At 36.4% G+C, this 15,968-nt stretch overlaps 2 protein-coding genes across 2 annotated transcripts; both read right to left on the bottom strand.

The window, feature by feature from the left end:
- Positions 1 to 8,486: 8,486 nt before the first annotated feature.
- CTRU02_212468 (uncharacterized protein) lies at positions 8,487 to 9,205 on the bottom strand (the record flags this gene model as incomplete). The annotated part of the gene is made up of 2 exons (XM_036726904.2): positions 8,487 to 8,817; positions 8,886 to 9,205. 2 exons carry the CDS (start codon positions 9,203 to 9,205, stop codon positions 8,487 to 8,489), a joined length of 651 nt encoding a protein of 216 aa, XP_036581148.2.
- A 4,198-nt stretch (positions 9,206 to 13,403) lies between these two features.
- Positions 13,404 to 13,957, bottom strand: CTRU02_212467 (uncharacterized protein; the record flags this gene model as incomplete). The annotated part of the gene is made up of 2 exons (XM_036726905.1): positions 13,404 to 13,804; positions 13,855 to 13,957. The coding sequence occupies 2 exons, from the start codon at positions 13,955 to 13,957 to the stop codon at positions 13,404 to 13,406; spliced, it is 504 nt and encodes a 167-aa protein (XP_036581149.1).
- Between the last annotated feature and the right edge of the window lie 2,011 nt (positions 13,958 to 15,968).

The raw sequence follows: 15,968 nt of genomic DNA, 5'->3' as shown, positions 1-15,968 counted from the left end.
TACCTCGTTACTTAGTATAAGACTAATTACCTTACCCTAACCTTCGATCTACTAGTACGATATACCTATATACGACGTAAGACTTATTATTAATATCGTAGCCTTAACTTCTATTAGTAGAAACCTTACTATTACTAGCTAGCCGTAATACTTTAATTACTCCTATTTAGTAAGTTAACCTTACGAAACTAATAAATAGTACCTTCGATAAGATATCTTTATCTAGTATTGCTAAAACTCCTACTACTTCTCCTAACTCTTCTAAAGGGAAGGCACTTGTTAAAAACCTTGCTTAGGAACTTAGAGAAGAAGAAATAAAAGACGTAGAAGAAGAATCTAAAGAAGAAGAAGATAATAGTAATAAAGAACTTTAGCGTTAGGTTTATAAGAATAACCGTAATGTTAAGAGACTTTAGGAAATATTTAATTCGAACGCTATAATCCTTAAGTAACTCTAAGCTACTATCTAGAACCTTAAAGGATATAACTAAGAACTCTTAAACTAAAACTATACCTTATAAGGTACTACTAATATTATCTAAACCCTTATAAATAGACGAAAGAAGCTTCGTTTTAATACCTTAAGTAAGTATAATAGTACTCTTAGCAAACTTAAGGGATTCCTAATTTAACTTAAGAATTACTATAACTTTTACTATTCTAACTTTAGAAACAAGTCTAAGAAAGTTTTATATACTTCGACCCTCCTAGACGGGAAAGCCGTTTAGTAGTTCGAACCGTTTTTAGAAAATTACTGGCAAAACGAAACGTTAGAAGACTATAATACGGAGACCCGTAATATTTTCGATAGCTTCGAAGAATTTAAGCATATACTTAAATCCCTATTCTAAAACCTAGATAAACATAGCAAGGTAGAAAAGGAACTTAACAACCTTAGACAAACTAAGTTAGCAATTTACTATGCTACCGAGTTTTAACGTTTCTACGCTACCTTAGATATAACTAATAAGTCTAAGATATTTATCTTCTACTTAAGACTTAAAAATAAGGTTAAAGACAAGATCGTTAAGTTAGACAAACTAGAAGACTTTCTTAGCTATACTAAACTTGCTATTAAGATAGATAACCGACTTTATAAGTAAAGAAGAGAAAAAAGCGAAAGACGATAACCTACTAACTCGGCTAAGAAATACTAATAGCAACCTTAGAAGAAGTTTTATTAATATAATAAAAACCGCTTTTAGTAGAATTAATAGCGAAATACTACTTATAGACATTATAGCAGCCTTATAAACCTAAGCGTTACTAATAAGGATAACCGATAGAACTAGAAACCTTAATAAAAGAAGGAATTTAAGTATTATAACTATAATAAACCTAAGCATATAGCTAAAAACTATAAACAACCTAAACGGATTTAAAGACCGCTGCGACAAGCTAGCGTAATATAAAAATAATAAGATTATAATAGTAAAAAATAAACTAACTATTTTAACAACCTCTATAACGACTATAAGGAAGCTAAAGAAAATAGTAGATAGTATCTTAAAAACCCTTCTAGATAATCTAGATACGATACTATTAGGATAAATAACAAAATTCTCGTAATAGTAGACTAACAAGATATTAGCTTCTTTAATAATAATAACTAACCCCTAGACTAGTATAAATAAGAAGAAGTTATTAACAAACTTAATAAAGCCTTTATAAATAGAATAATCGTAAATTACCCCGGACTATTTTAAGATAGTTAACGACTTACTAACTATACCTAAGTTAACTAAGTTATAATTCCTAACTCTTTTACCCTGGAAGAAATTTAATAACTAGAAAACGAAAATAATTAAGCTATTTAACGACTTAACAAAGCTATAAAAGCAAGGACCTAAGCAACTATTCTAAATAATAAGGTTACCTTATACTTTATAAAAAAACGAAACGAACGCGTCTTACTATAAGGTAATACGTATAAACAATATATACTTAAGTATAAAACTACCTAGTTTATACCTAGAGACGATAGAGATATAAAGAATACCTATACCTTAGTAATCGCTAGTAAGATAAAACGAAAAATAATTAAGCAACTTGATAAGATATTTTAAAACTAGCGACTAGACGTAAGCTTGATATATTAAGATAATAAGCGATAGATCGCCTAACTATAGTAAGGACGAGACGCTTGCTAATAACAAGCCTAACAAAACCTAAGTAACCTTACTTAGTAATAACAGACTAAAGCGCTAGACGCCTAGATTAAACGACGAATTAGTACTCGAGATAACCCCGAATAAATCTATAGGATTAACTAGAAGCTTAAGGAAATAAACGAAATTAAGGAAGAAGAAATTAATAAATATAACCTTAAAAGGAAATAATAGCTTTAAAAAATTACTTAGTATTAGTACTTCGGGATAAGTAAATCCCCTTACTAATCTAAAAAACCTAACTAGATCGAAGACGACTATATAGATATAACCTTATAAGACGTAGTTAGTATTAATAATACTAGTTCCGAAGAAGACTAAGAACGATAAGACAAGATCTAATACTTAATAGAAATCCTTTAATACTAAGAAATTAATCCTTATAATAATAACTAATAACTATATTTCTTCGGGATACTAGCTAAGAAGATAAAAACATACTTTAAATCTTCTATCTAAGCTAATAACTACCTAATCCTTAACCTAAAAGCTAAGAAATATTATAACTTATTTTAAAGATAATATATTATTAATAGCTATAAGCTATACGTCGTTAATAAATACAAATATAAATTCTACCTACGTAGATAAAGTATTAAGCTTATTACGTAAGTCTATACTAAAGTTAAACTACCTATATAGGATTTAGTAAGATATAAAAAGAAAGAAGGTATCGTTATCTTTATACCTAATTATAAATACTTAATAAGATGCTAACACGATAGGATAATATCGTAAGAAGAATATATTCGGGATATTTATAAGGTATACTACGAGGATAAATCTAAAGCATAGAGACTATCATAACAACCTAGTAGACTATCTAAAGAAATACCTAACCTTGCTATCTTACGAAAAAATAAACGTAAGGGAAAGAAATTATTAAAAAATAAGCAAAGCTATTTTTAAAAGGATAAGAGATAGGCTTTAGAAAAAAGTCCCTATATATAACTATAGCAAACGATATATATCTTAAGATTATAATAAACTTAAGAGGTTATATTACGGAGGTTTTAATCGACTCGAAAGCCTAAGGAAACTTTATATCCTTATAAATAATATAAGAAAGAGAAATACTATAAGATAAGAAACGGAACCCTTACCTTTTAAATATAGTAGAAGGGAAAAAAGTTAAGTATAGCGGAGGTATTATTAATTCGGAGACCGCGCTACTCCTTTTGATTTACTATAGCTATTAAAAATATATTATGCTTAATATTACTAAGATAAGACGATACGAAGTTATCTTTAAAATCCTATAGCTAAGAAAGAATAACCCCCGGATAGACTAAGGAAAAAGCCTAATTATATACGATAATCTAGCCCCTAAGTAGCGCTTATAAAAGCCCTTACGCGGATTACTAATAGTATAAGGAACTAGACTAAGCTTATTCCTTAAAACGAAAGACATACGTACTAAGACGCTAGCTACGATAGCTATTAACAAAGTTATAAAAGACCTATTATCGAAGATACTTATTAAATATAAGATATATAGTAAGCTTTTTATATTAAAGCTCGAGACTAGACTATTAGAATATAGTAGATACAATTATAAAATTAAACTTAAGGAAAGTTATAAACCTACTTTTAATAAAATCTACCCCCTTAACTAAGAAGAGATAAACGCTTTCGACGAATAGCTAGATAAAAACCTAGCTAAAAGATTTATCTAACCTTCGATATTACTAGCCGGATACCTAGTACTTTTTATATTAAAGAAAAATAGTAAGAAACGACTATATATAGATTACCGGAAATTAAACGATATTATTATTAAAAACTACTACTTATTACCTTTAATCTCGGAACTATAAAACCTACTTTATAACGCTTAATAGTTTACTACCTTAGACCTTAAAAAAGCTTATAATCTTATCCGAATAGCTAAAGGAGACGAATAAAAAGTAGCTTTTAAGACAAGGCAAGGATAATTTAAGACTTTCGTTATGCCGTTTAGACTTATTAATATACCTACTACTTTCTAAACTATAATTAACTATATACTTAGGGAATACCTAGACAAGATAGTTATTATCTACCTTGATAACATACTTATATTCTTAAAGATACTTAAAAAATATAAATAATACGTCTATTAGATCCTTAAAATACTAAAAGTAGCTAAACTACTTATAAAACTAGATAAAAGCCTTTTCTATAAATAAGAAGTCAAGTTCTTAAGATTTACTATCATACCTAGACAAATCAAGATGTTAGTAAACAAGGTTAAAGCTATTAAGGATTAGCTTATGTTAGAAAACCTTAAAGACATCCTAGCATTCTTAGGATTTATTAACTTCTACCGAAGATTCCTTAAAAACTATTCTAAGACAATATTACCCCTTACTAAGCTTATATAGAAAGACGTTTTATAGGAATAGTTAGGAAAATAATAAGAAGTATTCTAAAAGGTAAAAGACTATATTAGCTTAAAACCTATTATTATAATCCTAAACCCTAAGAAACCTTTCGAATTAGAAACCGATACTTCGGATTCTGCTATAGGAAGATAACTTAAGTAACAAGATAAAGACGGTATTCTATACCTATATACCTTTTACTTTCGGAAACTTTTAAAACCAAAGCTTAATTACTAAATTCATAATAAAGAACTTATAGCAATTATCAAAGCATTTAAAGAATAGAGACTATAACTTTCAAAAACTAAGTATTAAGTCAAGGTCTATACCGACTATAAAAACCTAGCATATTTTATAATATCTAAAGAACTTAATAAGCGATAAATACGATAGTTAGAATTTCTATTAGAATTTAACTTTAAAATTATCTATCGTAAAAGATTAGAAAATAGTAAAGCTAATACTTTTAGCCGACGACTAGACCTTATAATCCTAGTCTTAGAAAAAACTTAAGTTATTTTTAAAAAATACGACGGAAGACTTATACTAATATAGAAACTCTTAATAATTAGTAAAAAAGTTAAGACTAATACGACTAGAAAAATAACTTACGACTAGATTATAGAAATCTATACTATACTTATATATAGCTACTAAGGTATTACTAAAACCTAGAAGAAAATTAAATAATATTACGATAAATAAGTTACTTATAAAGATATAGCCGAAGTAATTAAGGATTATAAAGTCTATGCTAAAAGCAAGCCTAGTAGATATAAACTATATAGAGAATTATAGCTACTACCAATACCTCCTATACTATAGCATTCGATTTTACTAGACTTTATAATTAAGCTATTATTATTAAAAAAACTACTTACTAAGGTAAAATACGATAGCATACTAATTATAGTAAAGCGACTTACTAAATACGCTTATTTTATACCTTACTTAGAATTAAGCATAGCTAAAGATTTAGTATATACCTTTTTTAAAATTATCGTTAGCTAATATAGACTATTATAGGAAATTATATCTAATAGAAGATCTATCTTTATATCTAAGTTTTAGAGATCCTTAATCTCGTAACTAAGAGCGAAGTATAAACTTAATACTGCTTTCTATCTACAAACCGATAGATAAATAGAAAGAATTAATTAGATTTTAGAAATATATCTTAAATACTATATTAACTATAAATAAGATAATTAGGTTAAGTTACTACCTATAGCATAATTTGCATATAATAGCGCGGTAGGAGAAAGTACTTAGGAATTACCTTTCTTTCTTAACTATAGATTTAACCTTATTATATACGGAGAACCTCGATAAGGTTTAGTAACGATAAAAGCTATTATAAATATTAAAAAACTTAAGAAAATCTAAGAAAACCTACTAAAAGACTTAGAATTCGTACGATAACGAATAAAAAAACATATAAACCGTTTAAAGATAAAGGGACTATCTTTTAAAGAGGGAGATAATACTTCCCTCCTTAAACGTAATATTAAAACGAAACGACTTAGTAATAAACTTAACTTTAAGAAACTAAGACCTTTTAAAATTACTAAGAGAATTTCTAAAGTTAACTATAAGTTAAAACTATTAGAAACTATAAAATATTACCTAGTCTTCTATATCTTACTTCTTAAATTAGTATTAAAAGGTTTATATATAAGCAACTATATCGAAGTAGATACTAACGATACTAAGTATAAAGTTAAGAAAGTTCTAGACTACTATATAATAAAAGACTATTAACTAGAATACTTTGTTAAATAGAAAGGCTATAGATATAAAGATAATTTATAAGAACTAGTAGAATACTTAAAAAATACTCTAGAAAAACTATGCGAATATTAAGAAGAGGAAAAATATATAGCCTAAGGAAGAACGAAAGTATTAAAAAGATACGAAGTACTAAGACGATAAAGGAGACGTTTAGTAGTTAAGATAGTTAAAAGAATAAAGGGTTAAAAACTATAAAAACCTAACTACTAGCCGTACTAAAACCTAAAGACGCTAAAACATCGGGAAGTCTAACGCTAGACTAGTTAATAATATCGGATACCTTTAAGGCATAAAGGTTATTTATAGCGACTGTCTTAAAAGAACCTACCTCCTCGACTTCTAACTAATCCTACCTTTTTAAAAATAATATTTACTTCTACTTTCGAATACGCTCTACCTTTGCGAAAGCTTTATTTACGTTAGCTTACGCTTTTTATAACGCCTTTATTCTTTTTATAAATAACGCTTTAGATATCTACTCTTCGCAATCTAAGCGACTTAATTTATCTAACAATCTTTTAACTAAAGAAAAATTTAATAATACTAACGAGAATAAGGAATAGTTACGAACTTACGACTATAAATCGCATCCTCCTTAGCGTTATAATTACGCTTCGTCTTACCTATATAAACATACTTGCTATAAATAGACAAGCTTACTAGCAAGCGATAACGAAAGCTATTTAACCGATAATAAGAATAAGGCATAATAGCGTTATAACCTTTATAGATAATTCTAAATATATAGCGAAGATAGCGTAAATAAGTAGCGCTACGTATAGGAGTTTCTTCTAATATCTTATTAGTAAAAGAAAGAGAGAAATATAGAAACTAATAGATCTAGTAAAACAACCTACTTATGTTAAGTCTAGAAGCTAGACCTTCTAGGGGAGACCTAATATTACAACCCGTTCGTTATGCCTAACAAAGGGTTAACAAACCTACCTAGGTTAGTAGCTAGAACAAGGCATTTATATATAAGATACGGGATAAGGTAATAAAGGAACTTCGGAAGGGAAGAACTATCATATAGGTTATATAGAGATAAGATAATATAATAAGCGCCTAGCTAAGGAAGTAAGCGCTTACCCTTAGTAATAAATGCTTATCGTATACGACAAGCGCTTATTAAGATCTATTATACGATTATTAAGGACTTATATATAGATCAGGACTTAAGCTCTGCTTAAGACCTTTTAGATAGTTCTTTAGCAATCAACTTGTAATTCATCCTCGATAACTTTCAGCTTAGCTCATAGTTTATAATATTACTATACCTCGTTACCTAGTATAAGACTAATCACCTTACCCTAACCCTCGATCTACTAGTACGACATACCTATATACGACGCAAGACCTATTGTTAGTATCGTAGCCTCAACTTCTATTAGCAGAAACCCTACTGTTACTAGCTAGCCGTAACAAGATAGCTTCTAGAAGCTAGAAAAAGCTAAGTTTCTTGCTTATAAACCCTTTAATCGAGACTAGAGGGTTAAAGGTAGAATTCTAGCACTATAAGCTGCCTTCCGGACACTCTACCTACTTGCAATTATATTAAGGTGTTACGGTCAGCTATCCGACAGTAGGGTCTGCTAACAGAAGTTGGGGATTGACGCTAGTAAACAGTATTGTCGTGTCGTAAGTCTGGTTCGTAGGTCGTAGGCTGTGTCGTAGATCGGTAGTCAGAGGCTAAGGTGATCAATCTTAGGCTCAACAAGTATTCGCAGTGAAGGTAAGCTAAAAGTATCCTGAGGATGAATACAAAGTTGATTGCTGAAGAGCTATGGAAGTCTGACTATGAGTCGAGCTCAGGTCATACTATATACAAGTCCGAACAGTACCCTTTGTTTGTTTTACCGTTCCTGATCCTGACGGGGTCCGTTCCTCGTTCATACGGATCCCGTATGTGCCAAGGACGGACTCCGTATTCTTGGCGTACGGATCTAATCTCTTATCTTATCGTCACGTGACTTGCACCATAGTTCTTCCGTTCCCGAGTGAGTCCCTGTTGTTCCCGTGATCCTGCAGTACAAATGTCCTGTTCTAGCCGCCCGACGCCCAAGTGGGTCGTTCAGCTGTTATCCTTGTTTACGGGTCGTAACATAAGGGCTTGATTAACTTCTGCTTCTATATACTAGCCTATTAAGCATATAAGAGTAATTATTTAAAGAATTATAATAATCGCTATAAAAGTAGTAAAGATATTAAAGAATGTTGAAGAGGGTAAAATTCTATATAAGCGATTTATAGGTATGCGAAATGTGGGGGTGTGCGAGAAGTAGGTGTGCGACGTTATAACATTCTCAAAATCCCAACAAACATCAGTGTTGATGAAGTCTGGCGTTGGCGTAGGGTGACCCTCTAGCCAGATGTATGGTATGATTTGCATATTCGGCTTACACATGAGCCCATCGAGGAGTATATAAATGCAATGATCTAAGTGAGCTTGGCCCAGAGGCGACTTGCTGGAAGCACCGTAATAATCACTGCAAACAAAAAGAAAACAAACGTTCAGTCAGCTCTCTGAAAGCTTCTTGGAGAAGGGATGTTTGCGGCTACATACCTATGTGCCTCCCGCCGCAGGACGTCGAGACAATGAATCTTGTGAAATACGTCCATAAATCCAGCATGTAAGTCCTCTCCGAAGCCGAATTCTTCTGGCATAAGCGCAACATAGTTGGGATCTTTACCCATTTTCACAACCTCTTCCTTGCGCATAGGGAAGAGGTGTGTGCTCGTTACTCGACTCCAAGCTGCATCAACCTCAGGGGACGGAGCCTGGCGATAGATGCTAGGCGTCAACCCGGGTTCAAGAGAAGAGTTGATACTGAGCCTGGGCGAAATATTCACTGAATAGCGCTCGTATAGAGGTGCTTTCCCCATCGTTTTAGCATTGGCATTGTGGAAGCGTTCGTACGTGTTTGTCACCACTTACAATACGCTGACGTCATCTTGATGCACTGCTGAATGGTGGGCTTCTTCGCAAACAAAATGCCTAGAAGTACAAGATTGCCGAAGAGAGAACAGAGTATAACAGTCTCTCTGATGAGCAGACGATGGTGCTGCTTTTTGGAAAGCGTACGCTGATGCGTTTGTGGAAGTGCATCAAGAGACCAACAGTCTTTGGACTTTTCTGATTCCATCGTTTCCAACCGGTAGCTAACTCTCATAACGAAATTCAACATCAAATGAAGAGACGGTTGAGCATGAGTTCAGTTTAGTAAGAGGTCACGGTGCTCATGTTCGGCGGCAAACAAGATGGCGAGTCAGGGGCCAAGCATCCGACTGTAGAAAGTAAGTTTAGGACCGAAAATAGAGGTAGGAAAGAAAATTTTAATGGGTGAACAGATCCGAAAAATGCGCTAAAGTCTGTTGCTTGACCGTATGGCCCTAGGTTCTCGCTTCGAAAACACAGTAAAAGCTCGTGACAAGCACAGGGAACTGTTCTGCTTACTGGCAACCGACAACCAACAGTTACGCCAGTCTCAAATTGGAAAGCCCATGTACAAGAAATAATGACAATCCAAATCGCTAGTATTAGCCGCTTTCTTTCATATTTGTCAACCGGCCTGGTTTGTTTTTTCGTTCTCTTCAATTTGACGCCATTCCTGTCCACGGCCCTCAGCTTTTCTGATCCGCGGGGGCTCACTCCTCGGAACCATTCCATCATCAAGAATTTCAAATATCTCAGAGAGCTTGAAGACCTCGGTCCCCGGGGTGACGAAATATGGAATTCGGCCGTTTTGCCCAAAGAAGGGGGATTTCTCTGGGTTCAGACCAACATCACTGACCAGAATATCGGTAGAGAAGGGTGGGGAATTACCATGTTCCACGCACTTCACTGTCTGCAAATGATGAGAGAGGTTTTCAAGCTAGCCATCCCGCCAGAATACGACGACTTGCACACTCACCATACTCAAGAATCGAGGAGATTTAAGGCTCATGAACATGATATGGACCCAAAGCATGCTACTCATTGCTTTTCTTATCTCTACCAGGTTCGTGACTATGGCTTGTGTCTCGAGCAGAGTACACAACTCAACCTGAGAATGAACTGACTTAGACTCTCTCCTCAAGGTCATCACTTGCGGTGCCGATGGCACGCTTGAGCCTCCACAGCGCCAATTCGATGTAGATGGCAGGCAGACGGCTTGGGTTGTCAATGGTGTCGGACTACAACACAAATGTCGTGACCCCGGATTACTATGGGAAGTTGTTGAACGAAGCGAGAAAAAGGCACTCAGCAGCGTCAATTGGGGACCAGGGGACACAGTTTGGGATTCTTTCAGATAGCCACTTCATAGCAGACTACTTGATAACAGAGGTCACCGAGGGAGATGAAGAATGCAAATCAGCTCTCAGCTACATAAAATTTCTGACTCAGTCTCTGAGTTCGTCTTGTCTCGTCTGAAGGCATCAGAGTTTACAGGGTTGTATTCTTTTGAATAAAGTGCTGGCTGGCAGCAGATATAATTGCTCTAGTTTTCCGTCCAATGTTACTTCCCAAACGCAGATTCATGCATGTCTTATCAAGCGGGTGGGAATGTGGTTGCCAACTTGAAAGAGTCGTGCAACTCATTCGAATATGCTCCTTTGCCTTGGTCTTTTGGCGCTGCTGCAGCCAGCCGCTGCTTTTATGCCTAATTCAGGTTTTCCGTGGGAGACCTCAGAACCGCTTCCTGTACGCCGTGAGATCAACGATCTCATGCACCTAGGGGGCCCGGAACTGCATTTGTTCGTTCTTGCATTGCAAGCGCTCCAAGCACGGGGGATTAATGATGAATCTGGATACTTCCAGATTGCTGGTGAGCCGGACGATGCAGTGGCTTTTTCCATATTCTTTGATGGCGATGCGCCTCCCGATACATGCTTACTGAATGGTCTCAATAGGTATTCATGGCTACCCTGCAATCCCATACGATGGTGTCCCTCTCCCAAGCACTGACGAGCCTGGTTACTGTACACACTATAACGTCCCACACCCACTTCTGGGCACCCCCCACATTTGGGCACCCCATTTACACCAAAAACGCCGTTTTTCGAAATTCTATATTAAACTAAATACTTTACTTATTAAAGAGAATAAATATATATTAAATAGATTAAGACTTAATTATAATACTTAAGTAGCTATATACTAGTATTATTAATAATAAGTATTATAAATTCAAGGTTTAACATTTATAATACTAATTTACCTAGCCTATATCTTAATATATAAAATAGGTAGAGATATTTAACTAATATGATTAGAATTTTTAAGTAAGATATAGTAGATTTATATATTCTTATACTTAGTAAAAAATTCTTTAAGCTTAGAATAATATTTTAAAATTTCCCTTAAGAAAAGTTTCTATTATAGAATTTTAACCCTTAATTATACTATATTTACTAAAGTAATACTTTTAAATCTCTTTTAGATATAATTATATACTTTTAATAAGTATAAATATTAATTTCCTAGATTTTTTAAATAAGTATATATAAGCGAAAATATATTTTTCTAATGTTAAGGAATACTAGTAAGTTACTAGTATCTACTAACATTTTAAAGCTTTTAGTTTTAAACTTCTATATTATAACTATTATTATATTTAAACCTTTATAAAAAATTAGATGGCTATAATTATACTTAACATAGTTTATATATATTTTCTTTTCTTAGTAAGTATAGTAGTTAGTTTAATATAGAATTTCGAAAAACGGCGTTTTTGGTGTAAATGGGGTGCCCAAATGTGGGGGGTGCCCAGAAGTGGGTGTGGGACGTTAGTATATTGTTTCCCACATGGCATCGGGTTTATATGTTGCTTTTTGAAAGCAAAATTCTAGAGGCGGCGCATGGAATTGCCACAGAGTATCCAGAGAAAAACAGAGACATATATTTACAGGCCGCCAGCTCACTGCGACTGCCATACTGGGACTGGCTGAGCAATCCAGATTTGCCAAAAATAGCGACAATGGAGAAAATCAAGTTACAAGCGCCAGGAGGTTGGAGAGAGATTTCCAATCCTCTTTATAGCTACAAGTTTCCTGCCGGTAGTGAGCTCAAGAAGGTCTTTTCAAAAGAATTCACGGTAGGTTCACCAACGACGCCCTCTCACGCCGTTGATGATGGAAACGGAAGCAGCTAAATATATTTTTGCAGGAGATTTGGCCAATGGAGACATTGAGAAAGCCTGGGTCAGATGGAAGGAGTAATCATACAGCCGCCAACATCGCTATGCGGTCCCGCGCAAAGCTGTAAGGTGCCGTTCCTATACCATCTAGCTTTCTGCTTACGATATACAGCCTTCTTTCAGTCACACACAGCTGCCTAATGTATACTAGTATATACGATGAATTTTCCCGCATGCCACATCCCATCGACCCCTTCGACAGCAACATTGAGGTTCTGCACAACGCCATCCATAACGCAGCAGGCGGGAAGGGAAGCCAGTTGAGCACCACAGAGTTTGCGGCCTTTGATCCATTATTTTGGCTTCATCATGCCAATTTAGACCGTATATTTGCATTCTGGCAAACATTAAATCCCAACTCGACAATAATACAAGAGCGGGATTGGTCTGGTGACTCAATTGCGCAGCATGCATCAATGCTCGGATGGGATACAGGCAAGTTTTTGGTCATATAGTGATAGTTATGATCGTTAGTAACATTTTCTTCATTTGCAGGACTAGCGCCTTTTCGTACAGCTGATGGAAACCTGTGGACCTCTCGGCGAGCTTGGGAATGGGAAACGCTGGGATACACTTATCCCGAGTTAGTTCGCCAACACGAGAATAGTGAAGAGACGGCGAAAAGGTTAAGAAGGCTGTTGTGGGAGAACTACTGGGTTAAATTTTCCAGGGAAAAGTTACAACTACAAAGCACATAGTAACTCTGTCCTCTCCAATAACAATCTAAGTCATTTCGCAACAGGTCATGCGAATATGTCTCATCCATTAGCGGGACTTGGGAAGAGTTTGCGGAAGTATAGTAGGTTATGATATTAGGAGTTTGGAAACTTTTAGGAGCTAAAGATATCTCAAAGACTGGTAATTTAGTCAAATTACATACCTAAGACAAGCTCAGTCTGATTAACTCAGTGCCACAGTTTCCTCCACATCCGCCCCCAAGTTCCAAACCAGGTCGCCGCAATCTTGACCTCGACATCCACTTGAGGGTCATTGCCGATGGCTATCCAACCAAAAATTCCAGTCTCAATACTATTACCTAACGTCACGTATTGCACCATCGGGTCAGAAACGTTGCCCTCCTCCATGAGCACAGCGTCCTCCTCATTTTTGATGCGCCACTGAGCGTTTGACTTGTACGGATGCGTCTCAGCAACGCGGTCTAGCAGTGTAGCATCAAAAAATATCTGCCCAACGTGAGAAGCGCGTACTGAGTGAGTGCTAGGCGACTCAGAAGCAACTGTGTGATTCGGAAGTTGCTTAGCAGAGGAAGGATTGTGTGCCAAAAGGTGAATGTGTGTGGCTCGTCCTGATGTTTTACCGTTAGGATCCGAATAGTGAGCAAAATCGAGAGCTTACCATTGTACCACCCCGGAAAGATGGTCTTGAAGCGTACTACACCGTCTGTCCCCGTCTGCTGCACCCCTCTCAGCCAGCTCTCGTTGAGAATGCCGCCGGTCATTTTTCTCTTCCCAGTATCATTCTCATCCAAGTCCAAAGTTTGAACGCTATTTCCGTTATCAAAGCTGGCTACACCGCTATAAACACCTGTGGCATTTGCCTGCCAGACCTCTACGTAGAGTCCCTCTATCGGTTGACATGTCCGAGTATTGATGAATTGAATCTCAAGTACCAGTGGTATCCCAACTTGTGACTCCCTTATATCACTGCGAATCAGCTCACCCGAGACAAAATACGGTCTATGAATGTGTTTCACTTGTCAGCTAAGGAGTGGTTGACAAAAGAAGGTTCGCGAGCATAATTACCCCGGTGTGACAAATGGCTGAAGAGCGTAGCTAGAGTAATCTGCAAAGAGCAACAGCTCTTCATCATCCTTGCTCGTCCCAGCCTCGTGATTCATCGACAAGACTCCGTGCAAGTCTTTTTTGGCGTAATATGGCTTACCCACATTGTGAATTGGTATGTCTGTGCCATGGTTGGTCGCTACGTCCTTAAAAGAATTTGCGCGGCGCCGAATAAATGATGCCTCGTCTTTAATTTCCGCTCGACAATCTCTGACCATTCGAGGATGTCGAGATAGATATTCGCTTCTCGCTCTTGCTTCTGGTGTCGTATCTTGACCCGGATGACATAATGCTGCTGGAAGCCAGAGAAGTCCAAGTGATAGAAACAAAAACGCCATCATCTTGAGAATAGAAGATTGTTATTGAGGTTGCACAGCATATTCGCAACTGGATAAAGCCAGAGTGGTGAAGCCATCACCTCCGACTATCATTTTCAACCACATCAAACTATAATTTGTCGTAGCCTGCGTGCTCACAACCGGTAGCCTATAGCGACCAAATTAGAACTACCTGAGTGGCTGTTCGGACTAACCGATGAGTTAGAATCTAGCATCGAAATAGCTTTTCATGTAGATCCACACTGTGTGTAGACGCGACTCGGCCATCCGTGAACACTCCGACCGCTAAAGAAACTAACTGAAGAGTTTCGGACCGTCGCAAAATGACCGTATACCAGCGATTCCGAGAATTATAGGTCTAAAAGTACAATATTATGCTTTCTTCTGACATGCCAGCGGTGAACAGTCAGCTGTGCCATGACATAGGACTAAAATCACAGATATTCTGCCTAGGCATATATCACTAGAAAACTATAAATTGACTAAGAAAAACTCAATATTTCCATGACTCAGCAGAAAACTCGGTCAAAGTCAATTCTCAGTAACATTCACCAGACCTAAGCTTCACAAAACTGTTGATACTGTTCCACCCAGGTAATCCCTTTCCCACCGACAGAATCGTGTCAACGCAGTGCTTGACGTGGTCCCAATCGCGCGCTTGCTCCTCTATCATTCTATGAGTCGTACAACGACGAGTCCCAATCAGCTACCCTGCACCATGAAAGGAAATAAGGAACAGCAACACCGCAGAGCTTACCCGCCGAAAATTAGTTGCCCAGCTCCTTGTGCCAGCAGGTTCACGCAACGAGTGATATGATGTCTCTCTGTCGTCCAAACTATGGCTGTAGTTCCATATACGTCAGCAAATTCCCCATCTTTCATAAAAAGAAAAAGGCAAAGTTGGGGAAGCACAGAGAAGACGTACTCTCCAGATCAATGTGAGCCCATTCGTGTCCAAGAATCTCTTGAGAACCCTCAGGATCCCGATAAAATTTGTATGGCTCAGGATCGATTGTCTTTAGCATCGGTTCGATATGATCGCTGAGGGCAACAACGCAGCGTTTTGGGAGCCATCTATTTGAAAGAGGGTTGAATAGACAATCTCTACGGACGGCGGCGGCTGTGGTGTTCCCGCAAGATCTGCAAGGAAATTTTCCACTTAGCAGCACTTCCTAGATAAATTTCGTCGCTACTCACAACGGCATGGAATGTAAATCAGCTGTAAGACTGGTGATGTCCGCATTTGGCGGCAAAGGTGCGAGCTGGAAGCGGCCCGTCCAGAAGCACAGGCCTAGGGAGAAAAGCGTTACAGCTAACAGCGCAGAGGTGA

The sequence above is a fragment of the Colletotrichum truncatum genome (assembly GCF_014235925.2).
Source record: "Colletotrichum truncatum strain CMES1059 chromosome Unknown Contig_0008, whole genome shotgun sequence".
NCBI classification, from domain to species: domain Eukaryota; kingdom Fungi; phylum Ascomycota; class Sordariomycetes; order Glomerellales; family Glomerellaceae; genus Colletotrichum; species Colletotrichum truncatum.
This window is presented reverse-complemented; position numbering and strand designations above follow the sequence as displayed.